The 22,022-nt window shown below is 52.8% G+C and overlaps 2 protein-coding genes across 2 annotated transcripts in view; one reads left to right on the top strand and one right to left on the bottom strand.

Annotated features, from left to right (window-relative positions):
* LOC103198867 (very-long-chain 3-oxoacyl-CoA reductase-like) overlaps positions 1 to 4,111 on the top strand; it is a 19,011-nt gene extending 14,900 nt beyond the window's left edge. Inside the window, exons 6-11 of the mRNA XM_007943075.1 lie at positions 683 to 727; positions 891 to 925; positions 1,109 to 1,190; positions 1,635 to 1,700; positions 2,052 to 2,201; positions 4,061 to 4,111. Coding sequence (XP_007941266.1) covers positions 683 to 727; positions 891 to 925; positions 1,109 to 1,190; positions 1,635 to 1,700; positions 2,052 to 2,201; positions 4,061 to 4,111 — 429 coding nt within the window. The remainder of the gene's footprint in view (positions 1 to 682; positions 728 to 890; positions 926 to 1,108; positions 1,191 to 1,634; positions 1,701 to 2,051; positions 2,202 to 4,060) is intronic.
* A 676-nt stretch (positions 4,112 to 4,787) lies between these two features.
* EXOC3L2 (exocyst complex component 3 like 2) overlaps positions 4,788 to 22,022 on the bottom strand; it is a 30,544-nt gene continuing 13,309 nt past the window's right edge. Inside the window, exons 8-12 of the mRNA XM_007942911.2 lie at positions 20,207 to 20,342; positions 11,423 to 11,545; positions 10,942 to 11,097; positions 9,406 to 9,527; positions 4,788 to 5,076 (exon numbers count right to left, since the gene is read on the bottom strand). Coding sequence (XP_007941102.2) covers positions 4,788 to 5,076; positions 9,406 to 9,527; positions 10,942 to 11,097; positions 11,423 to 11,545; positions 20,207 to 20,342 — 826 coding nt within the window. The remainder of the gene's footprint in view (positions 5,077 to 9,405; positions 9,528 to 10,941; positions 11,098 to 11,422; positions 11,546 to 20,206; positions 20,343 to 22,022) is intronic.

Raw genomic sequence — 22,022 nt, 5'->3', positions numbered from 1 at the left:
TAAAATATTATTCATTAAAATTTTTTATTACATGTGAAAATGGTAATATTGTAGGTATATTGGATTAAATCAAATACATTGTTATTATTATTATTTTTAATTCTAGGAGGTCCTGCTTTTAAAAAATGAGTTCTCTTAAAAATGAGTTTATATGAGCTGAACATTTACATTAGGTAGATACACTCCTTCGAGAGATCAATTTTGGGAGAATAGAAGGGCTGTGTATGCACAGGGAGACAGCTCGGGGGGCAGGAGTGCATGGGAGGGAAGGACACAGGGAAGAGGTAACTATCGGGAGGAAGTGGGAGGGGGAGCTGTTGCATTGTGGGAAATTATAGTCAATGTCATGAGACAAAGTGTGAGCTGCTGTAGGGAAAGTGAATTTGCTCTGTAAACTTTCACCCAAATCACAATTTAAAAATAAATCAATAAAAGAGTTTATGTGAATGGGGGAGAGACGAGGCAGAAAAGGGAGTGGTTGCACGTTTCAAAGAATGTCATCGAGGTCACTGAATACATGGAGAGACAGCTGGATTGGTAGATGTTTTGCTGTGTCTATTCTTCACAACAACAAAATAAATGTTAAAATGGGTTCCGTGGTGAAATGTAAGCTAGGAATAACGTGAGGCTTGGGGCCCGTCTGGCAAAGGGGGAGAGTGATCCCACACATTGTCTTTCCCAGAGCCTCTCGGATACGGTGAACTGCAACATGATGTCGGTGGTCCAGGTGAGGCTGCGTCAGAGCCGGGGGTCTAAGGTCACCCTGAACTCGGAGGGCGGCCCCCAGCACTGGCAAAGAGGCAGCTAGAGGGGTGGGGGTGAATCGGGTTGAGGACCGAGCCCGTGAGAGGATTGCAAAGAGAAAGACACGCTCCCACCCTTCTCCCTAGATGACCCGGATTATCCTGCCCCAAATGGTCTCCAGGTAAGAGCCAGCTTCTTTCCCTCCAAACTCCAGCTGCCCCGCCCACGTTTCCAATTCTTCCGGGTCCCTCTGACTGACGCGTCTCAATTAGGGCTCCGCCTAAGGGGTGGAGGTGGGGAAACCGCCGGGACCCTTTCCTCCCCCTGACAGCCACGACCTTACAACCGACACTACGTCCTCCAGGCGCCGAGGCCTGATCCTCAACCTCTCCTCTGTGGCTGGGAACCAACCCCACCCACTCTTTGCAGTCTACGCAGCCACTAAGGTACCCAGACCCCACACACCCAAGGCCAGGGCTGGGCTGCCCAGACCTGCAATCTATCCCGCAGCATTGAAGGCTGTAGCGGAAAAGTCTTTGAATAGGGGGCTTAGGTGCCACTTGAGTCTGGGGCTATTCAGAGGTCACAGCCCAGTGGGAATCGTGGCAACAACAGCCTGGAAGAAGCAGACTAGACAGACGCCCGGAGGTTGGAAGAAAGCCAGTGAATTAAGATTGGGACTGCGCAGGAGAGCGGGGGTGTGGGAACAGAGGAGGGTTTAGAACGAGTAGGTATTCAGATGGGGAGTTTGGCCGAGCCTGGAGGTCTTCTGGAACCTGCAAGTGTTCTCAAACAGGGTTAGGGTTGGGTGGCAACGTCCGTAGGGCGCAGGGCTCAGTTTGGGCGCAGCTCTGCGTCCTGGAGTCCCCCCTCTCTCTTTCCTTCCACAGGCCTTTGTGCGAAACTTCTCCTTGGCGGTGGCCGCAGAGTACTTCTCCGAAGGGGTGACCGTGCAGGTGCGGGACTCAGAAAGGGCGTGGCGCTCAGAACAGGAGGGGGGTGCCCTCCTAGGGGTTTAGACTCTGTGGAAACCTCGTGGAGCAGGGGCGGGGACGCAGGCGCAGGGGGCGGGGTCTCCTAGAGGACCCGGACTCTGAACAGCTTCAGTGGGGAAGCGACCAAGGGGCGTGGCCTCACGAGAGGCGAGGCGAACCTCAGGGGCGTGGTCTCAGGGGGCGGAGCCTCAGGACGGAAGTTCGGAGACCGTGGTGGGATCGCAGTGAGTGGACGGGATTCCAGGAGTGGGGCGGAGTCTCAGGCTTGGGGAGGGGGAGGGCCCTTTTCTTTGACCTCCCTCCTTCCTGCAGACGGTGAGCCCCTGTTTGGTCTCCACAAATATAAACAATCATCCCAAAACCGGATTGCTGGTGAAGAGTCCCAAGGACTGGGCTGAGCAGGCAGTAAACACCCTTGGCCTTTCTTCCCACATCTCTGGGTGCCTCAGTCACCATGTGCAGGTGCCTTCACAAGCCGTCATGGGCAGAGGGCTGGGGGGACATTTCCTGATCTAAGTCCACGGGTCCTCAGAAGGGGAGAAAGACCTCACCTTGGGCTGGGGCTAGAAGAGAAGGGCTGGAACGCCCGAGAGCGAGGCAGAGATTGATTCCTGGTGCTTGTCTTTCCCCAGATTTGGTTGCTGTCTTTCCTGCCCACTTGGTTTATTTGCAGTCGCTGGGGACTCAAGCTTATGCGTCTGTTGCTGTCTTCGTTTATACCAAAGATAAGCCCTTGAGGAAGACCCAAGGAAGGCGTGGCCACTTGGCTGTCCACTCCTCTTTCCAAAATCCCGGGCCAGGGCTGCTGATCATGTGGACAGAGATGTGCACACATTGGAATAAATGGGAGGGCCGAGCAATGGAATAAAATTGGACCCCCGAACTAAAATCTGATGGAGTCTTTAAGTATAGCACCAAGACAACTACTTAGCAATTTGATGTGGGGAACATACATATGGAGCTCTTGTGGCATAGTGGGTAAGTCATTTGGCTGCCAACCAAAAGGTCTGTGGGTCAAACCCACCAGCTGCACCACGGCGAATAGGCAATCTACTGTAAAGATTTACAGCCTTGGATACCCAATAGGGGTCGTTATAAGTTGGACTCCACTAGATGGCAGTATGTTTGGTTTGGTTTTATATATGTATATATATAAGAATTCTGGTGGCACTGTGGTTAAAGCATGGGGCTGATAACTAAAAGACTGGCTGATCAAACCTACCTCTTCTGCTCTTAGAGAGAAAGATGAAGCAGTTTGCTTCCGTAAAGATTTACAGCCTTGAAAACCCTCTGGGGCAGTTCTACTCTGTCCTCTAGGGGCGCTGTGAGTCGGAATCAACTCCATGGTAGTGGGTGTGGTTTGGGCTTTGCTTCCACAAAGATTGACAGCCTTGGAAACCCTGTGGTGCAGTTCCACTCTGTCCTCTAGGGGCGCTATGAGTCAGAATCAACTCCATTGCAGTGGGTGTGGTTTGGGCTTTGCTTCTGTAAAGATTGACAGCCTTGGAAACCCTCTGAGACAGTTCTGCTCTGTCCTCTAGGGGCGCTGTGAGTGGGCATGGATTTAAGGGCAGTGGGTTTGGTTTTTGGTTTTTGGACCACCCCTATTGGGTAGAATTCTTGCCTTCTGTGTGAGAGACCTGGATTTGATTCCTAGGCAGTGCAGCCACCACTCATCTATCACTGGAGGCTTACGTGTTGCTATGAGGCTGTAAAGATTTCAAGGGGAGCTTCCAGGCTAAGAGTGATGAGGAAGAAAGGGCTGGCCATCTTTTTTCTGAAAATCCGACAGTGAAAACCCTATGGATCATAACTGTCTGATCTGCAGGTGATCATGGGATGGTGCCAGGTTAGACAGCATTTAGTTCCGTTGTGCATGGGGGGTTATGTAAGTTGAGCAGTTAATTCCACAGCAGCCAACAACAGCAATGAGGTGGGTATGGCTTCTGCGTGTCTTACCTCGGCCTGGGCAAAAAGCCGTTAAACAATTCCCCAGGGAGGCCCAGAGAGGGGCAGCTTCCTGCTCAGAGTCACACAGCCCTTAGGCTCCAAGAGTCCTGCATCCCCACCTTTTGAGTTCAAACGTCCATGAGGTTCCAAACCCAGCCCCAACCCTGACCCCTGGATGCCTTCTCCTTCCGACTTCTCAGAAAGAAAGAAAAAAAAAAAAATCACCAGGAAGCATCCGTCATGCCCTGTCCAGCAAACCGGAGGGGCAAGGGTCACTGACCTTAACGTCTCCGTGAGGACCAGGATCCCACAGAGCCAGGGGTGAGAGGCTGGCCTTTTTCCCACCCTACGACTTTCCTGTGTCAACCCAGGAGGGCGCCCTGGATGCCGCCGCCCTGCCCCCCACCTCCTTCCTCTCTTGACATGGCTTCCCGGCTGAGGATGGATGGCAGGGCGAGCCAAGGTGGAGCTACCAAGCCCGGAAAAGAGCCAGAGGCACTTTGGGGTTGCCAAGATGAAGGGCCCATGCTCAGAGCGGCCAAGGCCCTCCCCGGAGTCACACAGCCCAGGGACTCGGTGCAAATGGGGGTGGGTGGCCTGGCCGACTGCCCCCCCCCTTCCCGAGCCTCCCTCAGCCCTCAAGAGTTGGACCCCAGCCCGGCCTTGAGAAGCCCTTGTCCCTGCCCCCGTCCTTCCTCCCCCCACACACTCGGGACTCTGCCCTTCCTTGTGTAGCATAGAACCTCTTTATTCTAAGTATCGTACATTCCTTAATATATTGGATTGGGGCCAGACCTTGAGGTGAGAGGGAAGGGGGGCTGGCATACTTCTGTGGACCCACCCTTCCAGATAGCACCCCACCCCACCAGGCTGGGGGAGAGGGCCGCTGGGAACTGGCTATGTGCCCTTAGTCAAGTCCTTGTGCCCTCTGAGCTCAGTTTCCCTTAAGAGTTTGGAGGTGGGTGAGAAAACACCAAAGGATCTTTCCATTCCAGGGGTCTGTGGTGCCCGGAGAGAAGGCAGGGGTGGGGTGTACGGGAGGATGGTTTATCAGCAGCAAAGATGTGAGGCACTGAGGTGGGGGGGGCTGGGGGAGTCTCAGAGCTGGGCCCGGGGTCGTGGTAGGGATGGAGGTCGAGGCCGGGGCAGACAGGCCAGCCTGGGCCTGGACAGCCGGGAGAGGGGCAGGCGGCCCAGGAGGAGCGGCAGGCCGAGGCAGAAAGGAGGGCGGGGCACGGGGATGTCTGCGAAAAAGGCCCGGTCCCTAGGGGTCGCCAGGGCCACTCCCTCGGACAGTTCCAGGTCCCGGGCTACTGCCAGGATCTCGTGGCGGGCAGCGGCGTTGCGAAGGCCCCGGATGTCCAGGAGGGCCGCCACGTGCTTCTGCCTGGGGACAGAGGAATGGGCAGTGCATAGAGGTCCTCGGCGACCACGCCCCTCACACCAGACCCCGCCCCTCGCACTAGAGCCCTCCACATCTCTGCTTTCACTCCAGACCCCTCCCCTCGCACCGGACCCCGCCCCTCGTACCAGACCCCCCCCTCCCCTCGCACCAGACCCCTCCCGTCACACCCGAGCCCCCGATGTCTCTGCAGTCCCGCCAGCTCCCTCCAGACCCCTCCCCTCACACCAGACCCCGCCCCTCGCACTAGAGCCCTCCACATCTATGCTTTCACACCAGCCCCCTCCAGACCCCTTCCCCAGAACCAGACCCCTCCCCTCGCACCAGCCCCCTCCAGACTCCTCCCCTAGCACCAGCCCCCTCATCTTTGCCTTCACACTAGCCCCTTCCAGACCCCTCCCCTCGCACCACACACTTCCTCTTGCACCAGCCCCCTGCAGACCCTTCCCCTCCCATCAGACCCCTCCCCTCGCATCAGCCCCCTCCACATCTCTGCCTTCACATCAACCCCCAGCAGATCCCTCCCCTAACACCAACCCCTTCCAGACCCCTCCCCTAGCACCGCCCCTTCCACATCTCAGCCTTCACACCAACCCCCAGCTCTGCGTCCCCCTCGCTTACAAACAGCCATTTCCAAATCCTAACACTCACAGTCGATTCCAGAACCCTCACCTCCAAACCCAACACGGAATCTTCATCCTCATCCCTCCTCCTGAATTTCCTCTCTGGTGCCCTCACACCTGTTGAAGCTCCAGACTCTACACCAAACCCTTAATCTCATCTTCACAATCATCACTCAAATCTAGCTCAGAAAAGTTCACCCCTATTCCCATGCTCACTCTCACTTCACCTGGACCCCAAGTCCAGGTCTGGAACCTTCTCCACCACTACAGTTCCAGAACCCTCATCCAAAACTCAACTTGCAATCTCCCAACCTAGACCCCATTCCAGAACGTTCATCCCCAAATTTGGTCTTGGAACAATTAGGTTACCCCCAATCCAGTCCCAGAATCATGCTGATCCCAAAGTCCACCCCAGAACTAAAACTGGGGACCCTCATTCCAACCAGCAACTCCATGCTGAAAACCAAACTCTATAACCCTGAACCCAGCATTCTGGAACCTTCCCTTGACCCTCCCCTCCCAACTCAGCTCCAAATTCACTGTCATCAAATCATTTCCAACTCATAGCAACTCCCATTGGGTTTCCAAGGCTGCAAATCTTTAGGGAAGCAAATTTGCCTCATCTTTCTTCCATGGAGCAGCTTGTGGATTCGAACCACCAACCTTTTGGTTAACAGCCACATGCCTTCACCACTACACCACCAGAACTCCTTCAGTTCTAGAACACTGATCCAAACAAAATTCAGCTCTGGAACTACCACCCTATTTCAACTCAAGATCCTGAACGCAACCTTCATTTCCAGAACTTTCATTCCAAAGAGCTCTGGCCTATTTCAACTCAAGATCCTGAACGCAACCTTCATTTCCAGAACTTTCATTCCAAAGAGCTCTGGAGCCTTTGCCACCACCTTCAACCCAGCTCAGGGTCTTCACCTGCCCACATCCCAGTTTGGAATCCCCACCACCACTGCTGATCCAAAATACTCATCCAAAATGCAGCTCAAGAACTTCCCACCTCGAGAACAGAAGGGCAGTGTGTGCACAGGGAGACAGCTCAGGGGGCAGGAGTGCATGGGAGGGAAGGACACAGGGAAGAGGTAACTATGGGGAGGAAGTAGAAAGGGAGCTGCTGCATTGTGGGAAATTGCAGTCAATGTCATGAGACAAAGTGTATGTGAGCTGCTGTATGGAAAGTGAATTTGCTCTGTAAACTTTCACCCAAATCACAATTTAAAAAAATAATAATGATCATAATAAATAAAAAGAAAGTGAATTTACTCTGTAAATTTTCACCCAAATCACAGTAAAAAAAAAAAAAAAATTAGAACCTCCCACCTCAACCCAGCTCCAAACTATGGCCCCTGAAGCCAGCTTTGGAACTGCTTCTCTCAGTCCAACTTGAGAACTCTCAGCCCTGGTTTTAGGTCCTTGATCTAAGACGCAAGTTCAGAAACTCCAACCCACCAGGAATGCTGGAATCTGAGTGATGCCAGGACTCGGTGCCTACCAAGGACATGAGTCCTAGACCCCACAACCAGAACCCTCAGTCCTGAATCAGTCCAAGACCTTCATAGGCAACGCCAAGCCCTAACCTCTAGAGCCTAAACCTTGGCCATGCTTCATTTTCTGGGTGGGGTTTTGTCTCTCTGGGCACAGGACATGCAGCAGGAAAGGACTGTCACCATGGCTACCACCCCACCCAGCACTGTGGCTGGTGGTCAGGTGCACCAGTTTTCCAGCCAGCCTGCTCCCAGGGTTCAAGTCCCAGCATTGCCACTTGCTAGATGTGACATTCAAGGATTGAAAAAAACAAAAACACCAGACCCACTGCCATGGAGTTGACTCTGACTCAGTGACCCTACGGAACAGACTAGAAGGGTTTCCAAGGCTGTAACTTTTATGGGAGCAGACTGCCTCATCTTTCTCTTTCAGAGCAGCTGGTGGATTCAAACCGCCGACCTTAGGTTAGCAGCCAAGCAGTTACCCACTAGGCCAACAAAAGCTACTTCATTTCTGTGTACTCAGATGGTAACAGTACCTCACAGGGCTATGGGAGGAAAATAAATCGGTATGTGCAGTTCTCAGAACACTGTTGAGTCTTATTTATATTTAACAACTATATTATGTAAAATAGGAGCTCTGGTGAAGCAGTGCCTAAGGCACTTGACTGCTAACCAGAAGGCTGGCGGTTCAAACCTCCCAGCCACTCCTTGGAAGGAAGATTGGGCAATCTACTTCCATAGAGATACCACCTTGGAAACTCAAGGAGGGGTTGCTATGAGTCTAATTGACTTGACAGCAGTGAGTTAGGTTTGGTTTGATTATCTAAAATAATTCCTCTTATACCGTGAGTTGCCCTCACACAGACTCATGGTGAGCCCGTGTGTGTTAGAGAACTGTGCAGAGAAGGGTCTTTAAAGCAGCCAATCACCAGGCCTTTCACCACCCCTCTGGGTGGACTTGAACCTCCAACTTTTAGGTTGGGAGCAGAGCACCATTAACTGTTTTCACCATCCATGGGCAATTTTTATTATACATCTCATAGAGTGGGCATGATGCTCATAGACCTGGTTTGACCTAAAGACTCCATAAGTGAGAGCTAGTTTTGATATAAGAAGCCCGGTGACACAGTGGTTAAGTGCTCAGTTGCTAACCAAAGGTGGGTGGTTTGAACCCACCAGCTGCTCCTTGGGTGAAAGATGTCTTGTTTCCGTAAAGATCACCATTTGGAAACCTTGTGGTGCAGTTCCACTCTGTCCTGTAGGGGCGCTGTGAGTCGGAATGGGCTAGACAGCAGTGGGTTTAGTTTGGGCTTTGCTTCCACAAAGATTGACAGCCTTGGAAACCCTATGGTGCATTTCCACTCTGTCCTCTAGGAGTGCTGTGAGTCGGAGTAGACCAGACAGCAGTGGGTTTGTTTTGGGCTTTGCTTTCATAAGGATGACCACCAGGGAAACCCTGTGGTGCAGTTCCACTCTGTCCTCTAGGGGCGCTGTGAGTCGGAATGGACTAGACAGCAGTGGGTCTGGTTTGGACTTTGCTTCCACAAAGATTGACAGCCTTGGAAACCCTGTGGTGCGGTAATACTCTGTCCTCTAGGGTCTCCATGAGCGGGAATGCGCTGGACTGCAGCGGGTTTGGCTTGAGGTCGGTTTTGTTCCTGCTGTCCATGTTGATGATGATAGTGATGACAACTCTCCCAATAATCCTATGAAGAGAGTATCCTCATGAAACAGGCGAGGAAACTGAGGCTTGGCGAGGGTCACACAGAAAGGAAGTGGTCCGCAGGCTTGGAACGGCGCCGGGCCTGCCCCTGGCGAGTGCGTGTGCGCCCGCGTGCCCGTGCGCGTCCCCGTGTCCTCCAAGCTCCCCTGCGGGGCCGGCCCTTCCTGCCTCCGGGCGGCCCGCGCCCCCCTGCCCTGGGCTTCCTGCCACCGCCTGTTTGTTTGCAGCCCTGGTGGCGGTGGCGGCAGCGGCGGCGGCAGGAGAAGGAGGGAAATCGTATTAATAATGCCCTGGTTCCAGCAGGAAACGGCCGTCAGACACGCTCGCCGCCTCCCTCCCTCGCCCGGAGGCAGGAAACGCAGGGACGGATGCCAAGGCCCGCCGGAGACCTTGGCCAGGCGGCGGGGCGGGCCGAGGGCCGAGGGGCAAGGCCGCCAGCCCGCCTGCCCACCTGCGGGGCTCTTACCTGATGTCTGGGTAGTCCCGAACCAGCACCCCCACCTCCACCTGGATGCTAGGCGTGTCTTCCAGCTGCAAGACTTCGGCTAAATGGGGCACCACAGCGTCCAGCCAAGAGGCCTGCGACTCCTGCAAGGGAGGGCCCAGGGGTCACACGCTCTCCCCAGTGCCCCTTCCAAAACCACTCCGTCCCAAGACCCGGCCTCAGGGCAATTCCCTTCAGTTGGCTTTAGTTTCCGCCTCTGTAATAGGGAGAACTGATCGTAGCCTTTGGAAATCGGAAGAACAATCCGGAGTCCCAGCTGGCAGATACTTTGGGCTCCTACACATCCCTCAAAACCCCTTCCAAGTCTGCACAACGTTATACCATTGGGTAAACAGCGAGGTGTTCAAAGTTCCAAAAGCGCCACGCTAAAAGCTCCTGAAACAGACTGAGTGAGGCCTTTTCAGCCTTGCTGAATACCATTGGGTACTGCTGTTTCCTGCAGGAGCTCTGGTAGCATAGTGCCTAAGGCACTTGAGTGCTAACCAGAAGGCTGGCGGTTCAAGCCCACCAGCCACTCCTGGGAAGGAAGCTTGGGTAAGGTCGCTTGACAACACATAACAACAACAAGATTCCTGCGTTTTTAAATTCTTAGATTTGGAAACATGGTCCTAGGATTCTGTAGCATTCAAGCTTCTATTTGTGCTACTAAAAATAGTCCGTGGGTATGGAGTGCTCTGTGCCAGGTAGGCCCTAAGCACTTTCTGGGAATTAGCACATTTAATCCCAAAAACCAAGCACAGTGCCGTGGGGTGAGCTCAGAGTCCCGGTTCTCTGGGCTGTAATCTTTACAGAAACCACCAGCCTTTTCTTCCGCAGCACCACTGGGTGGGTTCCAACCGCTTGTACGTTCTTGTTGTTGTTGTTGTTGTGTGCCGTCGAGTCGGCCCTGACTCATAGAGACTCTTTGGGTTGCCGAGGCAGTATCACTACGGAAGTAGATTGCCCAATTTTCCTTCCGAGGAGTGGCTGGTGGGTTTGAACCGCCAGCCTTCTGGTTAGCAGTCAAATGCCTTAGGCACTATGCTACCAGAGCTCCCATGGAATAATGTTATGTGCCGTGGAGTCGGCCCCGACTCATAGCGACCCCTCCTTGGGTTTCCGAGGCAGTATCACTACGGAAGTAGATTGCCCAATTTTCCTTCCGAGGAGTGGCTGATGGGTTTGAACCGCCAGCCTTCTGGTTAACAGTCAAGTGCTTTAGCCACTATGCTACGTTCTTAGTCCTGCCCAAACCGCTTTTGCTACCCAGGAAACTTACAACAATGGGGAAGACCTGTTATTATCCTAATTTTACGGCTGAGGAAACGGAAGCACCCAGGTGCACTCGCGAAAGTGGGTTTATTCGCGCCAAGAACGGGCCTGGGAGAATTACGAGTTGGTATTGTTATCTTGGAGGCCGACTGTTTGGAAGTTGGGCGAAGGGCTTATTCGGAGCCCCGACTTTAGAGTCCGGGGATCCCCGGAGGCTGAAGTTTCCCCGCCCCGCCCGGCACTGACCAGCCGCCGGAACAGCCTCTGCAGCTGCGCCGAGTCCTCGCGTAGCCTCCCGGCCACGCGGCTGCGGGTCCGCGCCGAGCGGCAGCGCAGGCGCCCGCGGAGCAGGGGCCGCACGTACTCGACCAGCGCCCGCCGGTGCAACTCCGCCACCAGTGCCTGCGGGAGGGAGGGGAGGGGACAGACGGGTGGGCTGAGCCGCAGAGCGCCGCCCCCGGTGCCCCCCGCACCCCGCTTCCTCATTGCCCTCCCGGCCCCACGCTCGCTGGCTCAGGGGCCGACCCTGGCCTACTGGGTGGTGGCCTCCCTGGCCCGCTGTGATCAGACCGAGGGCACCCCTCTCCAATCTCCGGAGCCCCTCCTCCTGGCTCTGCACCCCAGTTCCTGCAGAACCCCGCAGGGTGCCACCCCCGCCCCGCGCGCGCGCCCAGAGCAGCCGGTCTCTGCTTTGAGGCATAGCACCCCCTCCCGGAGGCAGGCGCACCTGGTACGGCTCGTCCTGCATCCTGCGCAACGCCAGCGCCTGGGCACCCAGCGTGCCCACGATGCCGTCCAGGGCCTCGGGGCTGCTCAGCCACTTCCTCCGCATGAGCTTGTTGAAGTGGGGCTGCGGGGACAGGGGCACGGGTCACAGCTCTCCTTCCTTCCACCCTCTGTCTTCACTTTTTCAACACAAGACTCCCCAAGTCCTGCCCGATCCTTGGTCAGCCAGGGCTAGGTGGTGCTGGCGATGCCGACAGCCCCCTGCCTGCTCTCCCGGGCCTCTCCGTTGAGGGAGGAGACAGACCTGGGCCCAGAGTGGGCAGGGCTGCGGTGGGGATGCCCAGGAGGCTGGGGGAGCCCCTAGGGAGCGCCTGACGCAGCACAGAGAATCAGGGAGGGCTTCCTGGAAGAGGACACAGCTAAGCTGAGACCTGGAGGACAAAAGGGGCGGGGAAGGGAGTGGCTTCGGCTAAGGGAACAGCCTGTGTACAAGACCAAAGGAGCGTTAGGGTGGCTGGCAAGACCCGCTGATTCCTGGAGCTCAGCACAAAATGAGAAGGGGATCATTTTTCAAACAATTTTAAGAACTCCAAGACAGCACCAAGAGTCCACGAACCTAAGGAGGGTGGGGGACTTCTAAGAGGCCCAAGTCACACTCCTGTCAGGCCCATTCTGGCCTCTGGGGGCTGGGGGCTGGCCGAGTGGAAAGGAGGCTGGGCAGGTGGGCAGGGCCAGGTCACAAAGATGAGGGGCCTTCAGTGAGGGGCCTGGGCTCTCTCCCCGAGCCACTGAGGACCATGGTGCAGTTCTGAGCAAGGGAGAGAAGGGGTCCGTCAGGTGTGAGCTTCACAGAGATGGGAGGGGCTGGGGCAGGACCTGGGCGCTGGGTGTGAGGAGGGGTCTAGGTGGCAGAAGTCACAGGATGTCGGGGGGGGGGGAGAGGAGTCCGGGCAAGACCCTGGAGTCAGAATGGGCAGCAGGTCTGTTCCTGAGATGGAGGCAGGGAGGAAGGTGGGGTGCTGCAGTCAGGGTGGACACAGAGTGCAAGAGGCCTGCAGACACCCGGGCCTGGTGTCCACAGGGGTCTGTCGCAGGTCCCCATGCACTCAGACCCAGGACCTCTTTTCCTCTCATCCTAGCAACAGCCCAGTCTCTGAACCTCCAAAAGTAGCTTTGTGGAAAAGCAGGTCAGGCAGCAACCCACATAATGCCGGTCCCCGGGTGGTTCTTACAGGATGGGGTTCAACCTGCCTAACACTGCCGTGCACACATACCCATACACACTCCCATCAACCAACGGAGACACTCCTCCAGTTACAGGCTTACACACACCTGCTTGTGTCTCTGAATTTTGAGGATATATATACATAAATAAGGAGCCCTGGTGATGCACCGATAAAGGCATTCACCTGCTAACCAAAAGGTCGCCGGTTCAAACCCACCAGCTGCTCCATGGGAGAAAGATGAGGCAGTCTGCTTCTGTAAAGATTTACAGCCTTGGAAACCCCATGGGGCTGCTCTGTCCTCTAAGGGCACTGTGAGTTGGAATCAACTCAAGGTCAACAGGTTTTCACACCCACACTTAAATATACATACACATACACGTTTATATACACATACGCACACGTCTGTATCTATGCACACACTTACACTGTTGTTACCTGTCGACCCCCAACTTACGGGGACCCCATGTGTGCAGAGTAAAACCGTAACCTCTCAGAAGCAGATCGCCACACCTGTCTTCCAAGGGTGGGTTTGAACCACCAACCTTTTGGCTCATGGTCGAGCACTTAACCATTTGCACTACCAAGGGCCTCTTCTTCTGTGCCTCTCTGATTGTCCAGGTCTCTCTTTTTCTGATGTCCCTCCGTCTAACTGTCTCCGTGTCCCGGTCTCTCAGTCCCTTTCCTTTCCTTCCTCTCGCCTCTACTTTCCTTCCTCAGTCTCCTTATTTCCGTCTGTCTGTCTCTCAAAACTCGTACGGCCCTCGCTGCCATCGAGCGGATCCTGACTCGTGGCAAAGCCACGGGTTATACACAGTAGACCTGCTTCACAGGATGTTCTGGGAGGTAATCTTTACAGAAGCAGACTGCCAGGTCTTTCTTTGGCAGGATCACTGGGTGGGTTCGAACCACCAACCTTTAGGTTACTAGTTGAGCGCAAACCATCTGTACCACTCAGCCATCTAAAATGTACATAAACCAAACCAAAGCTGTTAGCCGTTGAGTCAATTCTGACTCAGAGACCCTTTAGGACAGAGCAGAACCATCCCATAGGGTTTCCGAGGCTGCACATCTTTACAGAAAAGACTGCCACACCTTTTCCCCAAGGAGCAGCAGCTGGTGGGTTTAAACCTCTGACTTTCCAGTTAGCAGATGAGTGCTTAACAGTTGCACCACTAGGACTCCTTAAAACATAAACCAAAAGAAACCAAACTCACTGCCATCAACTTGGATCTGACTCATAGCTACCCCTCCTTGGGTTTCCGAGGCAGTATCACTATGGAAGTAGCTTGCCCAACCTTCCTTCCGAGGAGTGGCTGGTGGTTCTGGTTAGCAGTCAAATGCCTTAAGCACTATGCCACCAGAGCTCCTAAAACATATGTTGTTGTTGTTGTTATATGCCATCAAGTTGGACCCGACTCATAATGACCCCTCCTTGGGTTTCCGAGGCAGTATTACCACGGAAGTAGATTGCCCCATCTTCCTTCTGAGGAGTGGCTGGTTGGTTTGAACCGCCAGCCTTCTGGTTAGCAATCAAGTGCCTTAGGCATTACGCTACCAGAGCTCCCCCTAAAACATATGTTGTTGTTGTTGTTGTTTGCCGTTGAGTTGGCCCCGACTCATAGCGACCCCTCCTTGGGTTTCCGAGGCAGTATCACTACGGAAGTAGGATTGCCCAACCTTCCTTCTGAGCAGTGGCTGGTGGGTTTGAACCGCCAGCCTTCTGGTTAGCAGTCAAGTGCCTTAGCCACTATGCTACCCGAGCTCTCTTGGAAACTCTGTGGTGCAGTTCCATTCTGTCCTCTAGGGGCCCTGTGAGTCAGAATCGACTCCACAACAGTGGGTTTGGTTTGGGCTTTGCTCAGAACTGCACCATTTACACTGTTGTTACCTGTCGACCCCCAACTTACGGGGACCCCCATGTGTGCAGAGTAAAACCGTAACCTCTCAGAAGCAGATGGCCACACCTGTCTTCCAAGGGTGGGTTTGAACCACCAACCTTTTGGCTCATGGTCGAGCACTTAACCTAAAACATATACAGTGGTTTATTGTATGTGCTGCGTATATATTCATATATATAACAGAGCTCATAGGGGGCAGAGTTATGGAGACTTCCTAGACATCCAAACACCTCCTGGGACTGAGTTATGGGGCTTGAAGGCTCAGAACCATCGTCTCATGGGACAACGAGGTCAACTGACATGACTTAGTTCACAAAGATAATGTGCTCCATCCTAGTGTTCTGAGAAGCATCTGGGGTCTTAAAAGCTTGTGCGCAGCCATCCAAGTTACAACTATTGGCCTCTTCCCACCTGGAGCAAAAGGGAGTGAAGAAAACCAAAGGCTCAAGAGAGAACTTAGTCCACCAGACGGATGGCCTCTAAACCACAGCCTCCTCCAGCCTGAGACCAGAAGCACTAGATGGTGCCCGGCTACCACTGCTAACTGTTCTGACCAGGAACACAACAGAAGGTCCTAGATAAAATGGGAGAAAAATGTAGAACAAAATTCAAATTCATAAAAACAGCCCAGATTCACCGAACTGATGGAGACTGGAGGAACCCCCAAGACTGTAGCCCTAAGACACCCTTTCAGCCTGGAAATGAAAGCCACTCCCAGAGGTCACCTTTCAACCGAATAAAACACTGGCCTAAAAAGTTAAACAGTAACACCCGTGAAGAATGTGCTCTTTAGAACAATCAACTCTATGAGATCAAAAAGGCCAAAGCAAAGATGAGACGGCAGGGCGGGCGGGCCGGGAAACTGGGGGGGTGGGGAACAGGGCAGGCAGCGGGGAAGCGGGGAGAGTGCTGACACACTACAAGGCCAGCAACAAAGTCAGGGAACAATCCGCATAGGAACTGTTGAATGGAATCTATCTACTGTGTAAACTTTCACCTAAAACCCAATAAAGTAGTACAACAACAAATACGAGAATAAAAACCAAACCCACTGCCATCAAGTCAGTTCTGACTCACAGTGACCCTCCTTGGGTTTCCGAGCCTGTAAATCTTTACAGAAGCACACTGCCTCATCTTTCTCCCTCAGAGTGGCTGAAGGGCTTGGACCAACAATCTTTTGGTTAGCAGTCAAATGCCTTAGGCACTGTGTCACCAGTGGTTTGTAAATGAAGCGCATAGCAAGACCCTTTGAACCAAACCAGTTCATTCCAGATTGACCTCTGCTGAGAATTTGCATGTCCACCTCAGATAGACTGAATCAGAATCTCCATTTCAACAAAATTCCCAGGTGAGTCTTCCAGGTCCCCAGGTGAGTTATGGGCACCCAAGCATCACATGGGCATGCTATGAAAATGGAGATTCAGTCTGTCAGGTGGACATGCACATTCTCAGCAGGAGATCGAACCAGAATGAACCGGTTCCAAGCCCTGGATCACAGACTCCGGCCAGACTGCCTGGGCTCTGCCACCTGCTGACTCAGTTTCCTCATCTGTAAAGTGGAGATGGTAAGAAGACCCACCTCAAGGCACTGCGTGATGAATGGGCTGAAGCTCCTAGCCCCTTGCCCGGCACCACGAGGCTCGGGATGCACTGGTTGTTGCAATGAAGTGTGTACATTTACGAAGGTGACAGTGGCCCGCACCTGGCCTAAGCACCTTACAACCCAAACCCCACAGCACCCTCTCAGCCACCTGAGAAGCCAGGAATCCTCAAACCCATTTTGCTGATGAGCACAAAGACCTCGAGAGAACAAATTTATCCAAGGTAATCCCATTTGGAACCAAATAGGCTTGGAACCAGGAGCTCTGGTGGTGTAGCACCTAAGGCACTTGGCTGCTAACCAGAAGGCTGATGGTTCAAACCCACCAGCCACTCCCCGGAAGGAAGATGGGGCAATCTACCTCCATAGTGATACCACCTCGGAAACCCAAGGAGGAGTTTTTGCCACCCAGGGACTCCTCCATTCAGTCATTCAACAAACACTCTGGGAGCCCCTCCTGTGGGTGCTGGCCTGGGCAGAGTGCTGGGGACATGGCAGAGAGCAAGACAATCTCTCAGTCATGAGACAGCACCCCCTTTAAGTGCTTTCAAGCGACTCACAGCACCCCTAGAGGACAGAGTGGAACTGCACGACAGGGTTTCCAAGGCTGTCAATCTTTACAGAAGCAAAGCCCAAACCAAACCCACTGCCAGAGTCAATTCCAACTCACAGCGCCCCCAGAGGACAGAGTGGAACTGCTCCACAGGGTTTCCAAGGCTGTCAATCTTTACAGAAGCAAAGCCCACCAAACCCACTGCTGTGGAGTCGATTCCGACTCACAGAACCCCTAGAGGACAGAGTGGAACTGCCCCATGGGGCTTCCAAGGCCGTCAATATTTACTGACTGACTTGTATTGCATTGTTGTTGTTGTTGTTATGTGCCGTCGAGTCAGACCTGACTCATAGTGACCCCTCCTTGGGTTTCCGAGGCAGTATCACTACGGAAGTAGGATTGCCCAACCTTCCTTCCGAGGAGTGGCTAGTGGGTTTGAACCGCCAGCCGTCTGGTTAACAGTCAAGTGCCTTAGCCACTATGCTACCAGAGCTCCTGTAAATCTTTACAGAAGTAAATGGTCTCATCTTCCTCTCATGGAGCAACTGGTGGGTTTGAACCATCCACTTTCTGGTTAGCAGCACAATGCCACACCCACTGAACCACCAAAGCTCCTTAATCTTTGTGGAAGCAAAGCTCAAACCAAACTCACTACTGGCCAATCAACTCTGACTCATAATGACTCAATAGGACAGAGTAGAACTGCCCCATGGGGTTTCCAAGACTGTCAGTCTACCAAGACTCCTTTAGGACAGCCAAGGGAACTAAAACACTGACCTGATATCTGATGACATTAAGGAATTATTCTTCCCTGTTTTTGTGTGTGTGTGTGTGTGTGTGTGTTAGGTAAAGGAGCCTGGTGGTGCAGTGGTTAAAGCGTTGGGCTGATAACCAGAAGGTCGGTGGTTTGAACCCACCAGCCGCTCTGTGGCAGAAAGATGAGGCAGTCTGCTTCCGTAAAGATTACAGCCTTGGAAACCCTCTGGGGAAGTTCTACTCTGTCCTTTAGGGGCTCTATGAGTCAGAATCAGCTCAAGGGCAGTGGGTTTGGTTTTTGGTTTTGTGTTAGGAATGAACATGGCATTGTGGTTGTATGAATTATATCAAAGCGGAGTCCTGGGGCTGGAGCAAACGGTTTGCACTCAGCTGCTAAGCGAATGGAGGTCTGAGCCCTCCCTGCAGTTCTGGGGAAGAAAGGTCTGGCAATCTACTTGCCTAAAGATCACAGCCAAGAAAAGCCGCTGGGGCAGCTCTACTCGGCAACACATGGCATCACCATGAGTCAGAACTGACTGAACAGCAATGGGCTTTGAACTGCAGGTTTTTAATAAACGTTTTGTTGTGGTTCAAGTGAAAGTTTACAACGCAAACTAATTTCCCATTCAACAATTTATACATGTGACAGCGGTCGCAATGCCTTCAATGTGTCAGCACCCTCCCCACTTCCACCCTCAGCTCCCTACTTCCATTCACCCAGCTTTTCGGCCCCTTCCTGCCTCCTGAATTTCACTTTTTGGGCAAACGCTGCCCTCTGGTCTCGTAGAGTTGAATGTTCTGAGGAGCACATTCCTCACAGAGATTATTGTTTACTTTTAGAGACCTGTCTATCATTTAGGTGTTTTCTGGACCTATCATTTAGGTCCAGGTTTGAGACACATCTAAGGGCTACAGTCTTGGGGGCTCCTCCGGTCTCTATTAGACCATGAATTTTGTTCTACAGTTTTCACACTCTCTGTCTGGGGCCTTCTATTGCAATGCTGATCAGAATGAGTGGTGGTGGTAGGCGGGCACCATCTAGTTCTTCTGATCTCAGAGCATCGGAGGCTGGGGTTTGCATGGTCCATTAGACCTTGGGACTAATTATTTCCTTGAGCTTTTAGTTTTCTTCATTTTTCTTTGCTCCGACCGGGAAAAGACCAATAGTTATATCTTAGATGGCTGCCCACAAGCTTTTAGCATATCAGACGTTACTCACCAAAGCAGGATGTAGAACATTGTCTGTCCCCTGAGACTATGGTCCTGAGCCCTCAAGCCTAGTTACTTGGTCCCACCAGGTGTTCGGTTTTGGCTAAGAAGTATTCCTGATTGTGTTCCCTGCACGTCCTGTTACAGACATGGGCACGTGTGCAGCACAGACACATATGTTTGTAGGAACAGCTGCTGCCAAACCCATATATGCACGTGGTTGTAGGGATGTTTGGTTTTTTATCTTTTGGAGATCCAGGCTGAAGTGTTGATGGATGAAGTGAGAGGATGTCGGGAATCCGTTTAAAATAACCCAGGGTGTGGGATGGGAGAGGAGAGAGACAAAACAAGCTTGGCCATGGGTTGAGACTTGGAGAAGCTGAGTGATGGGTTCACCAAGGGTCATTCTGTCATTCTGCCTGCTTCGGTGTATGTTTGAAATTTTCCATAATAAAACCTTATTTGAAAAACATTCCAAAAATCCCTGTCCTTGAGGGGCTAACATTCCAGTGGGAAAAGACGGATCATAACAAAAATAAATAAGGAAAAGATAGCGTGAGAAGCCAGAGTAAGTGCTTTGGAGGCCAATACAGCAGGAAGTGAGAAGGGGGGCTTGGGGGGCTTCTATTGTAATTAAAGAGGTCAGGAAGGTTGTCACTGAGAAGGTGACATTGCAGGAAAGACTTGAAGGAGGTGAGAGAGGGAGCACAGTGATCTCTGGGAAAGGAGCATGTCAGGCAGAGGGCAAAGGCAGCGCAAAGGTCCTGGGGCAGGAACGAGGCAGGTTCCAGCAGCAGCAGGGGTGGGCCACAGGGCTGGAATAGAATGAGCAAGAGGACACTGGAACCAATAAAAAAACAAAAAAAAAAACCCAACCCACTGCCATCAAGTCAGTTCCAACTCATACTGACCCCCAGTGGTTTTCTGAGGAAGTAGATTGCCCCATCTTCCTTCCACAGAGTGGCTAACCGACAACCTTGTGTTTAGCAGTCAAAGGCCTTAGGCACTACACCTCCAGAGCTCCTTTGGAGGAGAGGAGGTCAGAGGGAAGGGGACAGACAGCACAGGGCCTGGAGGGTGAGGACGCTCTCTGCCGTCATCTGAAGTGGGCTGGGAGTTCTGGGAAGGCGCCAGGCAGAGGAAGGGCAGAAGGTGATGTGCGATGCGAGCTGAGCGTTTAGGACACATCTCAGTCTCGTTCCTTGGGCTACCACGACTCTCACCCACTCTGGACCTAGCTCCAGAGATGGGTGGACGGGTCTTGAGGGCCTGACACAGCCCAGGCCAGGATCTAGGGGACCCCAGAGAGAGGGGATTCCACCCAAACCCCAGGCCCTCCTCCAGCTGGGCCTCTTGGCCGTCCCCTCACCCACTTCCTCCCACCTCTTCCTTCCTGAGCCCCCCATGCCCCCCCAAGCAGCCCAGACAGGGCCGCAGCCCTCCTCCCGCCTGCTTCCCGAACACTGAGTCACGGGCTGCAGGGAGCTCCGGGCAGGGGTGCCACCCTGCCCTGGCGCTGCTGCCCGCTTTCTGTCTGTCTCACCTGCAGCTCTTGGAACAGCAGGTCTGCCAGGACTCGGTGGCACAGCCGGGTCACGCGGGCCAGAGCGCTGGCCGCTGCTTCCCGGGCTGGTTCACTTTCAGGGGGCCCCACTCGGGCCAGGCGTTCGGCCAGGGTCCTGTGGGAACAGTGGAGCCCACAGTCAAGGAACATCGACCCGGTATCTGAGGAGCTAGAGGATGTCTGGTAGCAAGGAGCTCTGGTAGCATAGTGGCTAAGACACTTGACTGCTAATCAGAAGGCAGGCGGTTCAAACCCACCAGCCACTCCTTGGAAGGAAAATAAGGGCAATCTACTTCCGTAGTGATACTACCTCGGAAACCCAAGGAGGGGTCGCTATGAATTGGGTATGACTCCGTGGTATATAACAACAGAGGATGTCTGGGAGTTTAGGGTATGTTGGGGGAGAGGAATGGGGTTCTCTGGGTTTCTGTTTCTCTTGGTCCCTTTCTGGGTGACCGTGTGGAGACCTAAGGCTCACTCAAAACTGTAATGATTTTTGTATTCTCAGAGTCCAAGACCTCTATAAACCCTAATGCTTCCAATTTCCTGTAACAGTAACAACCTGTGAAGTTCCATCGCTGAAGGCAGAGCAGCTTGTTCCGAGCCCTACCAAGGGCCATCTGGCATTTCCTGCCTGAATGACTGCCTTGGGGTCCTGGACCTGGCAGGTGCACCGGGCTGGGGGGTGGGGAGTGTCCCTCCAACCTCCAGGCTTATGGGGGGATGACAAGTGTGCACAGTTATTCTCTGAAAAGGAGCAGAGTCAAATACCCACCCATCTGGGTAAATAAATGCTGGTGCATCTGAACAGTGAAATGCAGCTCAATGAGGAAAAAGGAATGTGGGAACCAATGAATACGAAAAGATTCCCAAGCTGTTAAAGTGGGAAAGGGCAGAAGAGTGTATGATATTCCACCATTTGTATTCCTTAAAAAAGAAGAAAAAGGAATAATACGTATGCGCAATATATAATAACAACATAATATACTCATAATAACAAATATATATGTAAAATACATTGTACACAAATGTATTTATAATATAAGGGAGCCCTGGTGGCCCAGCACCTAAGGCATTTGACTGCTAACCAGAAGGTTGGAGGTTCAAACCCACCAACTCCTGGGAAGGAAGACAGGGCAATCTAGTTCTGTAAAGATTTACTGCCTCGGAAACCCAGTGGAGGTCGCTATGAGGCAGAATCAACTCAATGGCAGTGACTTTTGGTGGCCCAGTGGTTAAAGTGCTTGGCTGCCAACCAAAAGGTTGGTGGTTCAAACCCACTAGTGGCTCCATGGGGAAAAAGACTTGGCGATTTGCTCCTGTAAAGATTCCAGAACCAAAACCCATTGCTTTCAAGTTGCTTCCAATTCACAGCAACCCCATAAGACAGGGCAGAACTGTCCCATAGTGTTTCCAAGGTTGTAATCTTTAGGGAGCTGCAGGTATGGTTCAAATTGCCAACTTTTCAGTTGAGTGCTTAACCACTGTGCCACCAGAGCCCCTTTCTGTAAATATTCCAGCCTAGAAAACCCTGTAGGGCAGTTCAACCCTGTCCTATAGCATTGTTCTGACTCAATGGTACCCAACAACACACCTAATATACATGTATGTGTACTGCAAATGCACTTGTATTTACATATATACATATAAATCTGTTTACATATATACACAAATCTGTATATAACACACAGAAACAAACCCACTGCCCTCAAGCTGATTCCCATTGATGGTAACCTCATAGGACAGAGTAGAAATTGCCCCATAGGGTTTCCAAGGCTATAATTTTTTTTTTTTT

This window comes from Orycteropus afer, unplaced genomic scaffold, assembly GCF_000298275.1.
Source record: "Orycteropus afer afer isolate SDZICR_OR568_19922 unplaced genomic scaffold, OryAfe1.0 scaffold00099, whole genome shotgun sequence".
Taxonomy (NCBI): domain Eukaryota; kingdom Metazoa; phylum Chordata; class Mammalia; order Tubulidentata; family Orycteropodidae; genus Orycteropus; species Orycteropus afer.
This window is presented reverse-complemented; position numbering and strand designations above follow the sequence as displayed.